Here is a 20,341-nt window from a genome sequence, read left to right on the forward strand (position 1 = left end):
ATGTAACACTTTACAGCAAACAAAAAGACTTGAATATAACCACCCATAACGTGAAAGAAGTTCCCAGCAACGCAGATCCGCAGATCGATGTGAGCTCAGCAAATTTACAAATTCATGAAGTCAAATAATTTCTAGAAAGGGGAAGTACAAGGAACACATCCTTGAAAATTTCATTCAAACTCTTGCACAACAATTAAAATTGCATCACAAAAATTAAAGTCTCAAAACAAGATTTAAAATCAGATACATTCGATTGTTATATCAAACACTTATCTCATAAACAGTAAACACTATCATCCACACTTCAACTTACAAATTATAGGTGGCTTCATTGATATAATGCTTCAAATGCAGATGAAGTATTATCCCCGGCCAAAGTTATTGCCGAAATATAAGCTTCAGCTAAACATGTCAAAAATTCCTCCATGTCATAATGAAACAACCAAGCTCACAATCCATCATATTATCCACATGGCCAACTACAAAGAACTCTAGATTAAGCTTCGAAGCAATCGACAAAGCAAAGGACAATGAAAAATGAAAAATTATACTCTATAACATCTGCACCATATGGTCGTACATCATGCCAATTATCTCATTTTTTTTCTATGGGCTCTATTCATCATACGCTTATCTCAGTGATTAGCCCACGGAAAAAAGACGAGCTGATTAGTGTGGTGCTGCTGTAGAGTATAATTTCTCATAAAAAATAACTCATAGGTGACATGAATCCATTGGGCAAGCCATGTTCCTTCTCCAAAAAAAAATAAATAAATATAAATCATTGCATATAGCTGACAAGGTACCAAGGAGCAAGGGCAATATCGGTATTTTCTCCTCATTGAATTCGGGATAACAAATGCCCTTATCCTGGTTTATACGGGGTTTAATTTCACATCCAGGATACTATTTGTTATTTTGTTTGGAAGTTATTCCAGGGATAAAGCGGGATAAATCCCCTGCATGCCAGAACCAATCGAAGTTCATGGATCTGGGTCCAAATTGGGCAAGATCCAACCTACTGATGGCCAAATGAGCCCCTGATCTCACCGTGTTTGAAAGCTTATCCGGCGTGATCCTCCTGCGGATACTCCATGGAGGACTGAGATGAATTAAAAAAAAAGAAAAAAATAGACCATTTTAGAGGCGGTACCCCTCCGAGTGGCAGGCGTGCTGATATTGAATAAAGCCCCCGAAAAACGGAAAAACCAAAAAAAAAACCACCGTCGAACTCTTCTTGTTTACCAGCCTTTTCCCATCCCTCTCTAATTCGTTTGCGCCGGTCCCGGAGGTGCGTCTCGCTTTTTCCCGGCCGCCGGAGATGCCAGCGTCGGCGACGGCAAACCGGCCGGAGGAGCTGGTGGAGCGCCTCGGCGTGGGCGGCGCCGCCGCGGAGGGGGAGGCCCTGCTGAAGGCGCTGAGGGAGGTGAAGAACCAGATCATCGGAAACAAGACCAAGAAGCTCCTCTACCTCCACCTCGGCGCCGTCCCCAGGATCGTCTCCGTCCTTGCTTCCGCCGAGGGCGGCGGCGATGCCGCACTAATTGTCCAGGCGGCCGCCGCGATAGGCAGCTTTGCGTGTGGAGTGGAGGATGGAGTTCGGGCGGTTCTTGACGCTGACGCCGTTCCCCAACTCACCCGTATATTGTCCTACCCTGATGAGAAGGTAATTTTGATGGACACAATTTGCACGAATTTCTTTTGTTTCTGTTGTTGTCAACATGGTGCTTGATTTTTTATGCTTTAAACTAGGAAAATTGAGAGGAATTATATAATTCTGATGGAATTACCGATGGTTATTTTTAAATTAATTAATATTGTTTTAAATTGTCTTATTAGGAGATTATCGACGTGGAAAGATGCCTTTTTTGCAGTAATTTTAACTCAGTTTGATTCCCTACCGGTTGGGTTATGGAGCTGATGTAGGATAAGGTGGGTTTTGATGGAAGTTTGGCTGCAGCTTAATTTCAAGCATGACTATCAGGATTATACTTTGATATTCAACTGTGTTCATGCGAAGAATTGTTGTGTGAGGTGTAATTGTGACACATTAGTTAAGGGATTGGGGAGGAGAACAAATGCAGTTTGCGGGAAGAAAACTTTGATGTTTCTCCTTGCAGTTGTATCAGTTCTCTATATTCTGTTTTATTTTATTTGGGTCCAACACTGTTGAGTTCATAGCAGAGGAAATTGCAATCCGGTAGCATAAGGTGACTTTTCAGAACACAAGCCATACAAGCATGTATTGGACTGTACGGGATGAAATGGGATGTTAAGCAGGGCAATTCTTAATCTCTTGATAGGTTGCTGGCATTGCTGATGTTCTTTTGTCTTCTACTTAGGAGCATTCATTGAAAGTGTCAATTCCATATCCTTAATTCTAAAGGTTGCAATAGTAGTTTCATGTACTAGGTACACTCATGGCATTTTTGGTTCCTTATTTCTAACATTCTGTCTTCAGGACGGTGAAATACTTTTTTCCTGGATGATAATATATGAATAATGGATATAGCGTCGTCTAAGGATCAAGGGCTGTTGATATGGAACCGTGAAGTGAACACTATTTACTGCAGATTGCTTCGTGAGAACCCAATGATTTTGAGAATTTAAGATGTAATCCGCACGTGCTACCGCAGAGATTTAGGTGGGATTTCACTTTTATTATTATGTACCATATACTAGTTGCGTACTTTGATAACTACTAATGATTTGTTAGGCTTAAGTGTAAACTAAACAACCTCTCGATAGGACACTTGCCCATAAAGTAATTAAAAGTGGCTACAAGAAAGGATTTGAATTTGAAGAATAGGAGCCATGTATAAGAGAATCAAAATGATCAGGTGATTGATGGGTTTCGGACAAAATGGAGCACTAATACCATCATCTTGGCAAGGAGCTCAACTGTAGAGCTGATGTATGGAAGGGAGCATTACTAGAGCTCTAAAGTGGAACAGTTGGGTTAGGAGCAGCATACAATGCCTTTTGGGTTGTCAAGTCTCAATGCAAACAATTGGAAGTTGCTCAAGGGTTATAGTGGTTATAGAGGAAAATCTGTTGCTACAATGTTCTATGAGAAGGAGAAGCTTAGCTAAGCATAGAGTAATAAGGTATCCCTAAATGGCTGTTTGGTTCCTCGTGAATTTTATGGAAATGGATAATCATAAATCTGATTTTATACAAAAACAGGAGACCTATTCTCAAAAAAAGTCATTCTAGAAAGCAACCAAAAAAGTGTTTTCATAAAACTCATGTACGTTAGGTCTTGTGTAAATCCATTTGAGCAGACTATGGCAACAAATTAACCCCTCTAAGGAGTGCCTTAGTATGCACAAATGCTGAATAAAAAGAAAAAAGCCGGTAATTGTTGTTCTTATGCATGGAGCTAAATCTGTTACACAGTTGCTGAATTCATGAATTAACATCAATCATTAAATGCATGAGACAGACCTTATTAAAGCGTAAATAATCATTGAATAAACATAATTAGAAAACCACCATGGAAGATGTGGTGTCATTTCCCTAATTGTTATAGTAGAACAATCAAAACAAGCCACAAACTTTGTTCAGTGAATGGAGGAACAACCAAGCATTTTAGCTGACATACGGTTAAAGTGAATAAGACTCAAAACAGTTGGATAAAATATATGGAAGATCAGAAATGGATATAAGACCTAGTTTATGGTCCCAAAAATTAAGAATCAGAAAAATGCAGTAAAACTGCATGTTGTGAGATCCAACAACCTATAAGAACATATAGAAAATTAAGTGGCTTATAAAAACATATGATTGATTTAGTTAGCCATTGCTACTAGATCAAGGTGTGATGAGTTCATGGTAAGAGATGGGCAACAATTTATAGGTTATCAAATGGATTTGAAATAGAGAACATGTAAAGGTGAAATTATTAGGATAGAGTTATTTGAGGTTATGCTGTCAAAAGTCCTAATGTCCTATAATATAATATTCAAGAGGGGAGCAATGCTGTTAGGATGGATGGAGGCATTTAAGGATATAGCGTGAGTAGCCCAGTAGTGTAGCTCTTAGAAAGGGGCAAGAAGTACCTTGGACAACAGATATGACTGATGGAGTGCAATTGGAGTCTCTACAGAGGCAAGATTTGTTGAAGCCTCTCAATTGGTAGATACAATGTATTGGATTTTGGAGATGTTGCTGAATGAAGGATGTGCATTGAACAGTAATATAGCTTCCTTAGCCTATTTTGTCATGCTTTTCAAGACAGCTTGTTTACAGATGGTTGGGTTGTTGAGAGTATTGTATCACTAAAATCCCAAAGGATAAAAGAGATCAAGAGCTTTGAAAGAGCGATGCATCTTGAAAATTAGTGCAATTAAGAACACTTTTCTGTTTCTATTTTGTATCTTTTGAAATTATTCTAAGTCCCATGATTTTCAGTGCTAGGAAAATATCCTAGATTGACTTTCCTTTTTAGTTTTCTTTTATTTCTAGGAAAAATGTTACCGCAGGTCTAGGGTCTATACAGGCTAGGATCCTCATGGAATTAAGGAAAGATGTGGATCATAGTGGTAGCATATGGTGCCTTTTAAAAGTTCAGCATTTGTTGGATTTAAAGTTCTGAATCAAATTTTTTATTTCTTTAATTATATAAATGTGAAATATTTCATGTAATGAATTTCTTCTTAATTGTAAACTTAACTAAAAGCCCTATACTCTGTGTTATCCCTTCTCTTTCTAAACACTGATTTTAAATCATGTAGATTTCATGCATTTAATATGACAAACAGATCCTTTTTTTTTGTACATCAATTTCATGACATCAAGGCTCATTTGAAGTTATGCCGCAGAGGTTGCAAGAAGAAAATTCTAACCTCTAAGGTCTCTTGCAGAAGAAGACATCCAGTGCTTTTATGCAATACTTTTCAGATCGTGACTTTTAAGAAACAGTCATCTCATACAGTAGGGGAAGTTCTGATGAAGACAGTCAGATGAATGAAAGGGTCTAACAGTTAAGATCCAATCTACTGTAATTGCCAATCAGGCATTTCTGAAAAGGCAGATTGAACATAGGGTCTAACAGCTGATTGAACACACCAATAACATGATCAAAGAACATAAAGAATGAATAATTTAATTGTTGATGGGCTTAGTGTAATGGACATCATGATATCCTAGGGACTCATTATGGAGCATTTGATGTATGTCAGCATGACTTTTATACAAGATTTCATACTGGAAGTGAAACTAGAGTATCAGATGGAGCTAAAGTAATTGTTTATATTTCGAATGGACATCATAATATCTTTGGGATTCAACTATGGAGCATTTGATATATGTCAAGATGTCCTTGAGATGAGATCACATAGTGGGAGTGAAACTAGAGTATTAGTTGGAGCTACATATAATTATTTACACTTTTTCAAACTTGTAGATTTAAAGTTTATATCTGTAGCTATTTTTAGAGATGTTGTAAAGAGGAAAATTTGTTCCTTATGAGTAAATCTCCAGGTCCATTTCTTTAGGAAAAATATGTTTGATTGCTTTCTATCCAATAAAGGGGAAATTCCACCAATGCTTGGTACTTAAGAGGGAGGGGGCAAATTCAGCGACAAATGAGAGCTTATGACACAAGAAATACAAGGGGGTTAATCAACGAGGGGAAGAGATTGAGATAGAGGAGAAGCTAAGTAAGAGAAGGTAGATAACAAGCGGAATCCACCACTAAACCCATTGTGAATGTGGAGATTTAATGTTTGTAGATGAATGTATTAAATTTTCATGTTCAATTGCATTTGTTACATCCAGCATGATGATTTGAAATTATTCTGTGTGGGTGAACTGGTAATTATTGATGATAATCATAAAAAGTAACAGTTATGTCAGTTTTCTAGTATTTATGGGAAATTTCTTTGTCTATCTTGGTTGATTTTGTTTGTTTACAGGTTGTGGATGCAGGAGCACGGTCACTTAGAATGATATTCCAGTCAAAGTTGACACCAAAATATGATGTACTTCAAGAGAAAAACATGAAATTTCTTCTATCACTTTTATACAGAGAGAATGAAAATGTGACTGAACTTGCAGCAAGTATTATAGCACACTCTTGTGAAAGACATGAAGAGCAGAAGGCACTCTGCGATGCTGGTGTTTTGCAGAGGCTTGTTAAATTACTTGGGGGACCTCTAAATCAAAGGGATGCTTGTTTAGAATCTATAGAAGCAATTGTCAGGAATAACTCTGAAGTTGCTCAAAAATTTGCATGTATCGACAACGGGAAAGCTTTGAGTTCTTTGATTGAGTTAATACAGGACAGGTATCCTAGGACAAGATTGCTTGCCTGTATATGCTTGATTGCTATCAGGCATGCTTCTCCTTGTTATGTGCAAGAGATGCAAATCAAAACTAAACTAATACTAATATTAATCGAGCTCCTTGAAGAACCTGGTAAAGCAGGGGATGAGGCTCCATTTGCATTGACAAATCTAATAATGGATGAGGAGGAGTTACATAAGCAGGCCATTTCTATTAATGCAGTTGAGAAGCTCTGCAATTTCTTTTATAAGGGTCCAATAGAGGCTAGGCGTCTCCAGGGAATATTGCTTGCACTAGCTGAGCTTTGCTCAAAATTGGAAAAGTGCAGATCTCAGCTTATATCTCTGCAGGTTTGTTGCTTCACTGGAGAACTAGATTGAGAGTGATTAGTACATACATGTTCAACCCATTTCTGATAATTATCATTTACTTTTTTATTCTTAAGTTGTTAAGTTATACTGTATCGTTCACGTATATTACATATTCAACTATACCTGTGCACATACAACTGTGAAAAATGACCAAGGAGACAAACATATGACTTACTCATGCCTAAGTAGGTCCAAGGACAATTGTTGCAATTAGTTGATTCACATTTAGGTTTTCTTTGGAAACTGGTGAAGATTGTATCTTTTGAGATGATCTTTAACATATAGCCATTGGCCTAGAGAAAAATGACTACACCTAGGTTTATTTGGTGCTTCTAAGACCATCCATTATTCATAGCTATTTTATAACTATCATCCCTATGTTGGTTCTTTACTAGGTGAGTATGATGTTTTCCATATTATCCACCTCTCTTTTATTGCTGATTCCATCTGTAAGAAGTTTGTTGCTCAGAAACTTTAAGCCACCTGATAATTGTATAACACCTGGAACTCGACTCCTGGTGATCGATAATGGTTGCAATATATTGTCTTCTTCATGCCTCGGCTTACTTGACAGCATATCTTATGTGCTTGTAACTCTTACAATATCTGCCTTCATTTTGCTGACATCAAATAAGCCAGATGAGAATTATTAACAAAGTAAATGGGAAGTATATGAGCCATCACTCTGTTCCATTGGCCTTAGTCCTATTGACTACACACAAAGATGCATATATTTCCAATTAGTTATTTGAGACTTGAGTGCTTTACCATTTTGGACTCAATTGTCAAGATCAGGTATCTCTAAGACAGGTTGAGTATATTAGCAATATCAGCTTTTAAAAGAGAATATGTATACGCTTGGTACACCGTGTACCATACCAGACGGTACGGGGTGTACCGTACCGTACCAATTGGGTTTCGGTAAATGGTACGGAGGACGTAATGATACTCGGTATGCTGAACCGGCCCGGTACTATACTGTACCAATATAGTGATAGCGTGGCACCGGTATAAGGCTCGAAACCAAGATGGCATATTATACATGGATTAACATTGCCCTGTGAAGGAACACTGGTATTTAAGTTTTGATCCAAAGAGGAAGATGCTACATGATTTTTTTTCTAGACACTTGGGTTGTTTCTCACTTGTATCTTAAAAAATCCTGAACTGAAAAATGAATTATTTATACCTGTCCATTTTTCCTGTGTAGTCTGCCATGTCCCTTTCAGCATGCATGTATGAAAATGCAGCAAGCCCGTTTCTAATCTATACTGATATTGATAGAAATACCTGTTCTGTTTCCATGTAGTTCTGTCCAATATAAACCTGATAAATTTCTCTGCAACCTTTGCATGATTGATACCAAGTCCTGTCTATTTCTGTGAAGTTTGAGGTTCAAACAATATTGAATCTAATCAAGTTTTCATACAACTCATTCTGATGTAGACAGGTATGACCTGTCGACATCATTCAACTGTTGAACTAGTTGGCACCATTGGTCAGTACTTTCAAGGCTTTATACAGCCTTACCGTGCCTCAATAGCATATTTTTTTTCTTTCTCATTCTTTTTAAAAAATATGTATTAGAGTCCTAGAATTCTACTGATGTCCCATATGCTGTCACTTTTGTGGACCTTGTAGAATGACTGTGATGGGGGCCTGGATCCCACCTCACCAGCCATTCTATGAAATTAATTTTTTCCCTGAACAGACTTGTATCTTTGGAACTCATAATTCATTTGCATTATCAAATTGCTGTCATGCAGGTAAATGATGATCAATCATCATGTAAATTTCTTCTCTTCTGCTTGAACATGCCTGCTGAAAATACATGGTTCTTTTTACATATCACACAATGATTGATTTTATTTATGTCGGGAGATACTGGTGCGAACTTTCCTTGCATTTGGATTTTAGTAATACACCTCCCTGACTCTTTTTTCATGAAATTTAAAACCTTATAATAACAGGCATGCTATATCTAAACGTACCCAGCTTAGGTTAATCTGCATCAGCACAATTTTGCAGAGTGATCCTTGCTTATGATGTCTTTGCATGCATTTATTCGCTGACTAAAGTATGATCTTACAGGTGTTAAACTTTATTGTCGATGCACTAAAGCATGATTGCACTGATGTTCGTACTGCAGCATGCAGCTGTATAAGGAACATTTCACGATCACTGAAGGTTTGAAACCTGTAGAATTTTGTTTTGTTGTTTTTAATTTCTGTTAAATGTTTTAGGGTCTCTATTGATAGGCTGGGATTTAGAATCTGAGTGCAGGCCATCTTTCCAGTGAAACTGTTGTTGTTCCTTTGGTCCAGCTTTTGCACGACGAATCTAGTTCTGTACAGGTATGCATATAATTGTTAATGAGTTTCTTTTTGAAATAGCTGCCCTATGTTTTAGCAGGTCATTATTAACTCTCCTTTGTTTAGCCTAGTCATCATCTTAACTTATGCAGGTGATGTGGTCAGTGGCTATGAGAAATTCTATACATTTATGTATGTTAAATCTTTTAAAAGAAAATACCGTTTTTTGCTGGAAAAGCTCTCTATATGATATGAGCCTTCGTTTAGCCAGGAAAATCTGTCGGTTCAAGTTGATTATCATTCTATCATAGTCCATATATTGCAGCCTTGTCCTGATTGAGAGTTTAGCAAGTGTTGTACACTGTGATTAGCTTTCTAAACTTATGGAAGTCAGCTTCCAGTCTATATAAATGTGACTGCAAACTCTCTAATTTGTGGAGTAGCATTTTATGAATGGTTTTGATTCCATTAATGAAGATTATTTGCAGTCAATTTGATAAATATACATCCCATTTTAGTTCATATACTTTTTTGTAGATATTCACTGAAGATTGAATGTGGAGTATATTAAATATATTCTTGAGGGAATTTGGCTCATGATACCTTTTTTTTTTCTGCTATGGAGTTGGCTCATGATATGGGATTCACAACCTTGTGGATGTTGGGTAAAAGAAGTTTGGTAATAATAGTAGAGATTGGATTGGGATATTATTAGGTATGGTTCTCATTCACATAGTTTTCCATGCTTGGCTCTCAGATTAGGGGAAAGAAAAAGTGAAACCATGATGTGAAAAGTTTTGTGTCAGCCACATGTGGTGGCGTGGTCTCAAGACATGCTGAGCATATGATTTGATGACATTCATAGCTAAACTCTAATTTTTGCTTGTGAGAGGAAGTATTTGGATGGCTTGGATCTACTAGATATTTTTTTTGTATTGTCTACATAATTATTACACTTTTGCTTTTGATTGGCACACTGTTCTTGTTTCTCTATTAAAAGAGCGCAAGAAGTTAATCATCATCTTTCTACTTAGAGCCCAAAATGTTCAAGTAAAAATGTTCAAGGTGTTTTAGGCCCTTATTCTACTGCATGGAGCAAGGTCTACCGAACCAACCGGTTCGGGGCATATCGAACAGACTGGTTGGCTACTAGCACAGTTCGACATATCTATTCGGTTGTCTCCTCTTTGAGCTAGCAATCCTCGCCCTCTCAAGTTTGTTTCACGGCCTCACCTCCCCTCATAGTTTGCGACTTTAGCTTCCCCCCACCAACATCATCGGTATGCGTCCCTCCCCCTTCTCCGTCTCTCTCGCAGGGTCAGGGTTAGGATTTTTCTCTCTCTCTTTCTCTCTCCCTCCCTTCCTCTCTCTCTCCCTTATTCTCTCTCTCCCTTCCTCTCCAACTCTCTCAATGTCAGTATGTCCCAAAGTGGCATGGAATGGACTTGTACTGTCTTGAACCAGTCGTTGGCTGGTACATCTCTGGTACTAGTTTGGCGGACCTTGGTATGGATTTCTTATTAGAGTCTATCTTGGCTATTGAAACGTGAATGGTTCAGATCTTATCATACATTAATTATGTAGTTTGAAGTGGTTTCTTTCCCGTCTCCCTTTGTTTCTCTATTTCCCCCTGTTACCTTATTTTCTCCTCTCTATTCTTTTGTTATCTCTTTTCTTTCCTCCTCTAATCTTCTCGTTCACAATTTCACTTGCAGTTTTCTATATTGCTGTTTGAAATTTGATTTTGGATCAATATTGAATAATCCTTTTCCTAACACAAAACCCTACACATTGTATTTTTAGGAAGACCTAGAAAACTAACATATATCCTTCAATCAGTAGAAAATTGTTCTTTTCTACCTTGTTTTCCTAAATTTTTCAGCCCTTTTAATTGAGCCATGCAAAAGCTAGGCACTCCCAAGTAGGCTTGCAATAATTTGATGTTAGAGCCAAACATTCTACTTTTTTATTTGCTCTTTTTCCTATCCTTCTTTCTTTGATTCCTTTCTCTTCTTTCCACTATGATAATTAATGTTGATCTTAGTTCTAGATTGATGCTTTGATCTAAGATAACTTAGCATTTGTTATAACTTGTACTACTTTCTTAGAGTCTTTTGTGGTAAACTTGGTTTAAATAATGGTTGCCATGGAAGCTAGGTTTGATGCTTTTGTTTCTAGGAGGCACAATATTGGTGTTCAAAGATAAATAAAAGTAGGATATTCGACTTCAGGCTGAATATTTCTCAAATATAAACTTAAATCTCTCTACCTCAAGTTCGGATACATATATTTAAGGGTGCATATGGGTCAAATTGGTTTAGGTTAGAAGCTAAATTGGGACCCCGACCCAATCCCAATTGGTTCTTGATTTTTGGAACTGGGACCAAATCGATGAATGTGAACCAACCTAACTAAACACAATCAATATTGGGTTGGTTCTTGGGTCAATGTTTTTCCTTTAAAAAAGAAATAAAGCATTGATTTATTAAAAAACATATTATCCATCACATTAACCATAAATTTATCTTCTAAATGCCAAAAAGTTAAGAGAGAACCGACAAAATTATTTTGTAAAAGAGGAGAAAAGAGAGTGGTCATCATCCAAATGTTTAATACAAGCATAAGCAAATGTTAATTAAACATAATACAATATATATATCTCTTATACAAATACATACATATACACGCACACACATATGTGTGTGTATATAATACATGTATGGATTGGTTTGAGTTGGGTTAGGTTACCCAACCCCTAAACTAGATCCGAACCAATCCAATTGGGTTTCAAAAAATTAGAACCGAAATCAATCCAAACCAAATGGACCCCTCAACATTGGTTCAGTTTGCTTCTCTGTTTGACCCAAACCCATGTGCACCCCTACATATGCTAGATGCACAAAAGAATGCAGCTGTGGATCATGGAGTGAAGTAAATGACAACCAAAATGATATAGGTGTTGTAGGTCGTTGTAGTATAGTGTTGAGTATTCCGCCTTTTATGCTTGCGACCCAGGTTTAAGCCCTAGAAATGGCATTTATGTCTTTTTTACATGGGATGAAGTAATAAGGAAGAACTTGATATCTCAATATCTTTTAGAAAGTATAGCCCTAAAGCGAGTAGATTGGAGCAAAAGGATTCATGTAGCCGACCCAATTAGTTTGGGATTAAGACTTAGTTGAGTTGAGTTGTATAGGTACCAATTGTCTTATCCTTTGTGTCTAAATGTAAGCGTGTGGTTTAGAATAGAATGAGAAGCTTAATTGATGTGCCTCCTTTCTTCTTTGTCGGTTGAAATATGATTGAAGCAGAACCTGGAAATTGATTTTGTTCTTTTTTGTATCCGACATTTTACTAGCATCACTTGTCTCCAAGTGCACTTAGAAATGCTTGGGTGCCTAATTACTTATGCATACAATGTTTAATTACTCCATGCCCTAATTCCCATGCATCTTTCTTTACCTGTCCATTGTTATCGAATCTTATGATCCATGATCAAGATTGCATAGCCCTAAGCAATCTGAATCTTATCCATGGGTTGGGATTAGTCATAAAATTTTAAATCATATAATGAATCATACAATCCTTTAAATCACAGGATCCAAGTTCATCATGTTATTTGTATATTAAATTATGTAGCAGTTCATTTTCCATTTTATATAATTCACTCTTGGCTAAATGGCTTTTAAAGTTGTTTATTATCCCCAATAAGCCTCAAGCACATAAAGTTAGCAAGTCCATTAGCCATGCGGGTTTTTAACCTATAGAAAGTGAAAAAAAGGAGTTAATGGAGTTGAAGCAAGAGGCAAGTTTTTATATTTTTACAGCCACTTCTTAAAACCTTATCATTTTCTCCTAAATTGTTCTATTTAGGATAATTGTGTTGATAGGTAGAACATAATTATGTTGAATGATGGACATAACGTTGTTTTCATGGGATATGCTTTATTTGGCTTATGATGGTGGAAAGTAGAGCTCATATATCTTGGGCTTTTCATCTTTGACATTATATTGACTTATTTTATCAAGTTTCACAATTTTATGTTTTTACAAAATATTTGAAAGAACTAGGAAAAAATCTTAACATATGTGACTTGATCCACAGTCTGGTCTGATCTAACACCCTCTATGTTTCACGACTCAGTATTATCTTCATAACATTGGACCCGCCAGCCACCACCCGTGCCTGTTAGGCCTCTTCCTTCATGCCCTACGACACTCATCGTGATCTGATCTCAAACCCTTATTAGAGCCTCAGCTCGTTATTGTTCATTTGGGGAGAAAAAGATGCATGTTTGGGGGAAAAAAGGGTCAGCTCAAGAATCACCCTTTCATGGTCCAAGTGCATCTGTGGTTAAAGAATTTGAGGGAATGATAACTAAGAATGTACAAGTCTAAGCAACAAACTGTCCTGCTAAGGAAACAAATGAGATCAAGGACAAACTACATCTTTTGAATCAAGATGGTATGGAAGTTTTACAGTTTATAGTCAAATAAGAAAGAGAAAAACAAGTTACATAGGTCAAAGAATGTACAGATGTCGCATTAGGAGTTAAATATCATCATGCATGAAGGAAAAATCTGAATTTCTCTCTTCCATTGGCTTTTTGGCTACATCTTCATGTTTAGTTCATTTTTTAAAAAATTTCCTGTTGTGATTATTTTGTTTTATGAGAATCAAATACAAATTTGTTGGTCTGTGGCAGTTCCCTACTGATATTGTTATTCAAATTTTCAATGTTCTGAGCATTATTGTGCTTATAATTTAAATATCGAAAACTGTTCATAGCATGTTGATATTCTGGCATCCTTACTGAAGGATCCTAGTCCACATGACGTATCTAGAACTGGACATCACCAAATAGCTCTGGAGTCTACTGCTGTTGATTACTGCTTTTAGTTGGTAGGTCAAAATTTTGTAGTGACAGTATATAAGAGATTGAATGATTTTCTTTGGTAATATTTTTGTTATAGGTTGCTGCGCTTGGTGCTATCTGCAATGTGGCTGTCAACTTTGCAACTCGAAAGTCTGTTTTTATTCAATGTGGAGGTGTTTCACAGCTTGTTCAACTAGCCAAGTCCATGGATTCAACACTCAGACTGAAATCTGTATGGGCTCTGAGGAACCTGATGTTCCTTGCAGACAGAAAAGATAAAGAATGTGTTCTTATGGAGCTAACAGTATCCAATCTGGCTAGCCTAATATGTGGTAATTCTATATTCTTTTTGACCCTACTTCATAATAATATTTTAGACATTAGAAGACATAATTCATAATATAAAATGATATATTAAACAGTAGAATAAACAGTTAATGATATAAAATGCTGCAGATTCTGAACATCCTATTCAAGAGCAGGCCTTGACGCTGGTTAGCAATCTCATTGATGGATGTGGAGACACTTTTGAGCATGCTTTTGCAGAAGATAGTGCCATTATAAATGCTCTCACTAGAATATTACATAGTGCTTCCTCTCCAGGAGTATGCATGCAGGTCAGTCTTTTGCTCATGTCTAATTACAAAATTCTTCAGTCAACTTCTAGCTTTAATGTGGGTATTCTTATGATAAATGAGACTATTATCAAGATATCAAAAGGGAAATGTTCATTTCATAGCTAGGTTGCATATTCAATATATGGGTGACATAAGATTAAAATGAGCCTGAAAATAGGCCAAAATTATCCTACATTACAGTTCTACTTGTCTATGGATTGGGCAGGCTTGCAACCAAGAAGCAGAATCTACTAATACTTTAGTACAGGTCTTGCACCTGTTTGCAATGCATAGCCTCAGAGATCTGATCAGAACTTTTTATAGGTGCATAGAAATGCTACCAATAAAAGTAATTGTCTTCCAATCCATATCTTGTTTATTAAAAGGACACAGTATGATAGCATTGAACAATCTATATGAATCTTCCAAAGTATGGAGATAATTATTGTTGTTGCTTCTGTCATTCTTTATGACCTGTTAAACTTTTTTCTCAGGGAATGTTTTTGCTTGCTAATATTGCGGCTGGGAATGAGTTTCATAAGGAGGTGGTGTTGAATTGTCTTGTTCCACCGCAACCAAATGGGAACAACCCCTCGTTCATTATTAAGTTTTTGCAGAGCAAGGAAAATTTACTAAGAGTGGCTTCTGTGTGGTGCATAGTTAACCTAACCTATCGAGATGGTTTATGCTCATCTACTAGGGTTGCAAGACTCCGAGATGCTGGGATAATATCTCAAATAAAAACTATGGTCAATGATCCCTGCTTGGATTGCAAGGTTTTGTATCTTTAGCATCCGAATGCAAGCTTCTTTTCATCTTAGATTTACAGGTGTTACTGTTGATCTTAACTTTTAATGGCCTTTTCTTGCAGCTTCGAGTCAGAATGGCTCTTGAGCAGTGTATGGATTTTGAGAACAGTGAGCACGTCCATTAATCTCAGCTTTTTGTTGTATAGTTTGACAGTTCTTTTGAAAGAATGGAATGGATTAATGCTTTGTCTCTTTGGAGGACCATCTCGGTTCCGGTCAAAGGAATTTAATGCTTTCAAAGCCAAAAGCTGAGAAAAACTTGGATGGTAAATGCTGGTTTTGATCAAGGGGACTTTCAAGGGGCTTAGGTGAGTTCTATGAGCTCCATGTAACATGTTATATTTGTTCTTTAAAATATTTTGTTTTCATATGCTTGATCCAAACTACAGAATTTTCTGGGGAGCTGCTGTTATAGCCTTGAGATGCAATGTCCATCCTCCTTGTAGTCCATTCCTACTGTAATTGTGTTGGTGCAGGAACCATGTGTGCCTGTAAGTGATAACTCGCTTCCAAAGAGAGCGCTACAACTTCTGGAAATTTGTGTTTGGTCGAGTGAACTGATTTTCGTGTTGCCCTACAAACTGATTTTTGTTTCCCTATAAAGTCGGCAGAGAGCCTACCAATTTTGTGTAGCATTTTGAGCAAACTGGTTTTTGTGGCCCTCCATGAAGTCCATGCAACGCATGTACATACACATGTACGTACTTACACGTGTATACACACACGTGCACTTGCATGTACGTGTACGTCTGCACGTGCACACGCACGTACGTGTACGTCTGCATGTGCACACGTATGTACGTGCATGTATGTAAAAACTATACTCATCATCTAATGAGTCATTGCAAGGTTAATCAACAGTGAATTCCCTGCATGATTTTCTAAAATATCTTGCCAACTTGCAAATTTTCCCTTTTTAGACTGAGGCACCCGCATATCATTGTATGATGGTAGCTCCAATAGGTGTAAGCCTTATTTCGTTGTACCAAATATGAACTTCCCTCGGACAGCTGGAGATAAGTCTGGGATTTTTTTGAGAAAAAGGATAAAAATTGGGAGAAACAAAATTTTAGGGCAAATTTTGTTTGGCATGACTATATTTAGTAGAGTTTTTATCTATACAATTTTGGACAGTAAAATTTTTGCTAGTAGGGTTTTTTTTTAAAAAGCTGTTTATTATTTGGTAAGTATATTTTTATCAAACTTTAATAATTATTTGCTAACCAAACTGAAAGAGTGCTTTAATATTACATAATGCTTTTAATTATCTAACTTTTTGTACTATAAAAAATTGTTATTATAGAGTATTTTTAATTCATAAATTATTTAGCCTAGTACTTAATCTAAATAATATAATAGATAATGTAATTTTTAAATTTTTTATAATCATAATATTTTTTAATAATGTAATATTATAATAATATTATGATAGTATAATTAATATGATATTATTATAATATGATTAACATGATATGATTATTATACTATATTAATAAAATGGCAACAATATAATATTACTATAATATAATATTATATTGTATACTTATTATATTATATTATATTGTATTGCATTGTATGATAAAATATTATTAACTTGTAAATTATTTTTAAATTATTTTTTAGGACTCGAATCTGGGTTTCTTTTTTTTTCACTCATTTTAAATGGAGTTTTTACTCGAAAGCTCTAAATTGGAACTTTTTCATAATAGATATCTTTAATTTTTGAAAATAATTATTTCAAAATTCTTATCAAATACTTTAAAATTATCAAGAGGAGCTTCTGACATTCGAGAAATACCTTTTAGCCTTCCAAAAATAATGCTGAACCATGCCCATGTTTATTCTTCTTTAAAATGCAAGATAGCTCATCTGTCTCCATCCACTTGAGCCTACAATGCCGATTCAAGAATTAGTGCAAAGCTAGTCAAACTTGAATAGAGTTTTTTTCTTGGGAAAACTAACACCCGACCGCTAAACTAAAGGAGTACTTTACCAAGTAAGCTACGCAACCGTCTTTACCCGCCTCATCCCTCCATAGTCTGGGCTATAATTTTTAATCCCTAATGACCAAAGCTATAATACTCGGTCCAACAATAATAATTTTTATAACTCCAAATTCCTACCCACTTTCTCTAATTCTAAAAGAACTAGTATACCCCCTTTCTACTTTATTTCATCTTTTCTTCCATATCTTTTTCGATCTTTCCAACTCAACCCATCTGCCACACGTATTGCTAAATAAATATAAAAAGAAAATGCATCATTCATCCAAGTTTCTACACGAGGGTAGATCATCCGTCCGTTTTCTCCAGCAAAGACAACTTCCATCTATTTTTTTTCTTCTTGTTTTTCTACTTTTCCTGTCCCATTTTGTTTACACACCAACGGATTGATAACTTACATTTTTCGTGGGCTCAAGCTATCACTTTCAATTCTAGCCATGTGATTATCTGTGTTAGAGTTCCATTACTGTAATGGTTTTGGATTCAAATTAGGAGAACTCAACAATGCTGGTACCCGATCGAGGTGTTGATAGAACGATGGGTAGATATTTGATTATGAAGGATATAGGATTCATCGATGAGGTTGAGTTCAATGGTTCTCAAATCTCTTCTCAGTTAGAGGGTAGGAATTGAAATAGGGGGAAATGCTTTGTTGGAGTCAAACTGGAAGGAGGTGAAAATATAATAGGTTGCTTTCTGTTGCCACCAAAATTTGGCTTGACAGAGTTGAATGAACTAGGGCACGATAATTTGGTTGGCTTGGTTAGTCTTTTTGGATGGTCTGCTCGAACAAGAAGGTCAGATTGAAGTAGAAAATCTGACCTACAAACAAAAAGTAAAAAATCCATCTCTCCTATTACCATCATCACCTTCTCCTATGATCGCGACGCCCATACCATCATAAGTGATATCTTGCCAAAGAATAATAAATTTGCAAAAGAAATTCTGATCACTTGGCAATGGTCATCACAAGTGACCCCAACAAATTCAAGAAGTTCTTTAGTCTCCATTGACATGGAGGTGGAGATTGGTAAAAGAGAAATAGAAAGAAATGCAGTTAAGAAATGGCGAGAAAGGGAAAAGATCCAACATTGACGAGAAATTTCATTCCTTCCTGCATGTTGTATGACTTGCAATGGAAGACAATGGAAAACCATTAGCTGGTGGGAAGAAATACATTTATGTGCTTTCCTTTACAATGCAAGAAAAGATGAGTGGATAATAAGTCTCCTTGTGACTACAAAATCTCCCGATTTCAACTACCAAGTCAACGTTATAGCTGCCCTTATTATCATGTATGTTTTATAAGTAATTGAATCAGACAGGATGGTCATATCCTCTTGGCACACCCTTATTATGTCTTTATAAATAGTTATTTACATTTTCGACATGGACATGAAATCTTTCCATTCATATTAGATTACTCAAAACTAAATTTAATGAAATTCTGAACTCCATTTAAATATTCTTTGCTGGATCTCGATTTATTTATCTAACTTTTGTCCATTTTATTAGAATACTGATTGAACTGCAACTTACCTAAAAATGATAAACAAAATTAGACACTGATCTATTAAATATACTTCAAATATATTTAAGTATACTTCGGCTTTAATCTTAATACAACTTCATGCATCTCACATGGTAGATGGTCTGGTCTACATATAAAAATACTTGATTATTCGACTATTAATATTATTAATAATTCTTGATGTAACTTTTTAGGTTTGGATCATCTGATGACAAAGATATTTTCTTGGCACATGATGTCTAAGATCTATACTATCATAAAAACATCAATCTTAAGCTCTTTTGTCTATTGTATTGATGCCAATAAGTATTCAATGTTTAGACTACCATGGGATACACTTGGTGCTGCATGGAGTTACCATTTCCATTGCCGTGTTGCTGTAACTCGTATCCTTGGTCAAGATGCCATACCGATAGCAACAAAATTTTAGAATAAAATTATTCATTTGAAGAAGATTACAATAAAAAGAATATGATTTCTGTATGAATAAATATACAAAAAATATTCACAACAAACTTTTAGAAATCCCTAGATTTTCTAAAATTCCATGCCAAAATTCAAATAATAACTCAAAAGGAGAATATTCTGGGCATAGAAACTTATTAGCATGGAGGAAGACCGACTAAGATCCGCAACGGAGGAGGCAGTCGACAGGAGGAGGATGGTTGGACGGATCTTCAAAGAACACTGCGGATTGGCGGTGGGTAGGGTAGCAAGGAGGAGGAAGTTGGCAAAGAAGAAGGAGGTGCCAAAGAGGGGGAGGAGAAGGATACCTGCGCAGACGGGCGGAGGTGGAGATCAGCGAGTGGGTCAGTCGATTTGGGCACCGAAGAGGAAGGAGGAAAGAGGGAAATCAGGTAGGTGGAGATCTGAGGGTGGGTTGGTCTATTCGAGCCCCGGAGAGGAAGGAGCGAAAATGTAGAAATCAGGGAGGCGGAGGTTGGTGGGTGGGTCGGTTGATTCGGGCGCGGGAGAGGAAGGAGAGGAAAGGAAGAAATTGGGGAGGCAGAGATCGGCGGGTGGGTCGCTTGATTCGGGTGCCGGAGAGGAAGGAGAGGAAAGAGGGAAATCAGGATGATATTGTATCAGCGATGGGTTTGGGATTATTATTGGCTTCCGATGACACTTATAAGCACCATCTTAATTTGGCTTCCGACAACACTTATAAGCATTGTCTTAATCTTTCCTGACTTTGGCTTCCAACGATGCCTATAAGCATCATCTTAATCTTGGTATCCAACAATGCTTATAAGCGTCGTCTTAGTCTTCCCTTGGTTTTCGATGATGCTTATAAGCATCGTCTTAGTTTAATTTCTAAAGATGCTACTGAAAAGCGTCGTCTTAATATTGGTTTTGGACGATGCTTATAAGCATCGTCTTAGTTTAATTTCTGAAGACGCTACTGAAAAGCGTCGGCAAATTTTGACGCGGTGACTAAATTGCTGACACTTCTTTCTAGCATCGGCAGATCAGAGTCAGAAAAGGCTATTTTTTCTGTAGTGTCACCTTCTTTGTATCATCCTATCTGCCCAT

The 20,341-nt window shown here is 36.6% G+C and overlaps 1 protein-coding gene across 5 annotated transcripts; it reads left to right on the forward strand.

Moving 5' to 3' along the window:
- Positions 1-905: 905 nt before the first annotated feature.
- On the forward strand, positions 906-15,906 carry LOC103717785 (ARM repeat superfamily protein). Of its 5 annotated transcripts, none has more exons than XM_088701195.2 (10): positions 906-1,666; positions 1,840-1,932; positions 5,919-6,638; positions 8,751-8,846; positions 8,930-9,013; positions 13,946-14,180; positions 14,305-14,465; positions 14,692-14,814; positions 14,960-15,241; positions 15,337-15,906. In XM_088701195.2, the coding sequence occupies exons 3-10, from the start codon at positions 5,949-5,951 to the stop codon at positions 15,397-15,399; spliced, it is 1,734 nt and encodes a 577-aa protein (XP_088557321.2). In that variant the 5' UTR covers positions 906-1,666; positions 1,840-1,932; positions 5,919-5,948; the 3' UTR covers positions 15,400-15,906. The 5 variants fall into 5 exon arrangements, 3 of the variants coding, with proteins under 3 accessions (XP_088557321.2, XP_026664778.3, XP_008804523.3); XR_003387759.4 differs by lacking the exon at positions 1,840-1,932 and having other exon boundaries at positions 1,113-1,666; positions 15,337-15,582; positions 15,664-15,906; XM_026808977.4 differs by lacking the exon at positions 1,840-1,932 and having other exon boundaries at positions 1,113-1,666.
- Positions 15,907-20,341: the final 4,435 nt, after the last annotated feature.

Source organism: Phoenix dactylifera, chromosome 7, assembly GCF_051530095.1.
Source record: "Phoenix dactylifera cultivar Ajwa chromosome 7, Ajwa_hap1_PhDact_Kaust_v1.1, whole genome shotgun sequence".
NCBI classification, from domain to species: Eukaryota; Viridiplantae; Streptophyta; class Magnoliopsida; order Arecales; family Arecaceae; genus Phoenix; species Phoenix dactylifera.

Coding starts and splice junctions, on each gene's coding strand:
- LOC103717785 (XM_026808977.4), top strand. CDS start 1,322: ATGCCAGCGTCGGCGACGGCAAACCGGCCGGAGGAGCTGGTGGAGCGC. Junction 6,639..8,750: donor CTCAGCTTATATCTCTGCAG/GTTTGTTGCTTC, acceptor ATGATCTTACAG/GTGTTAAACTTTATTGTCGA. Junction 14,181..14,304: donor TCTGGCTAGCCTAATATGTG/GTAATTCTATAT, acceptor AAAATGCTGCAG/ATTCTGAACATCCTATTCAA.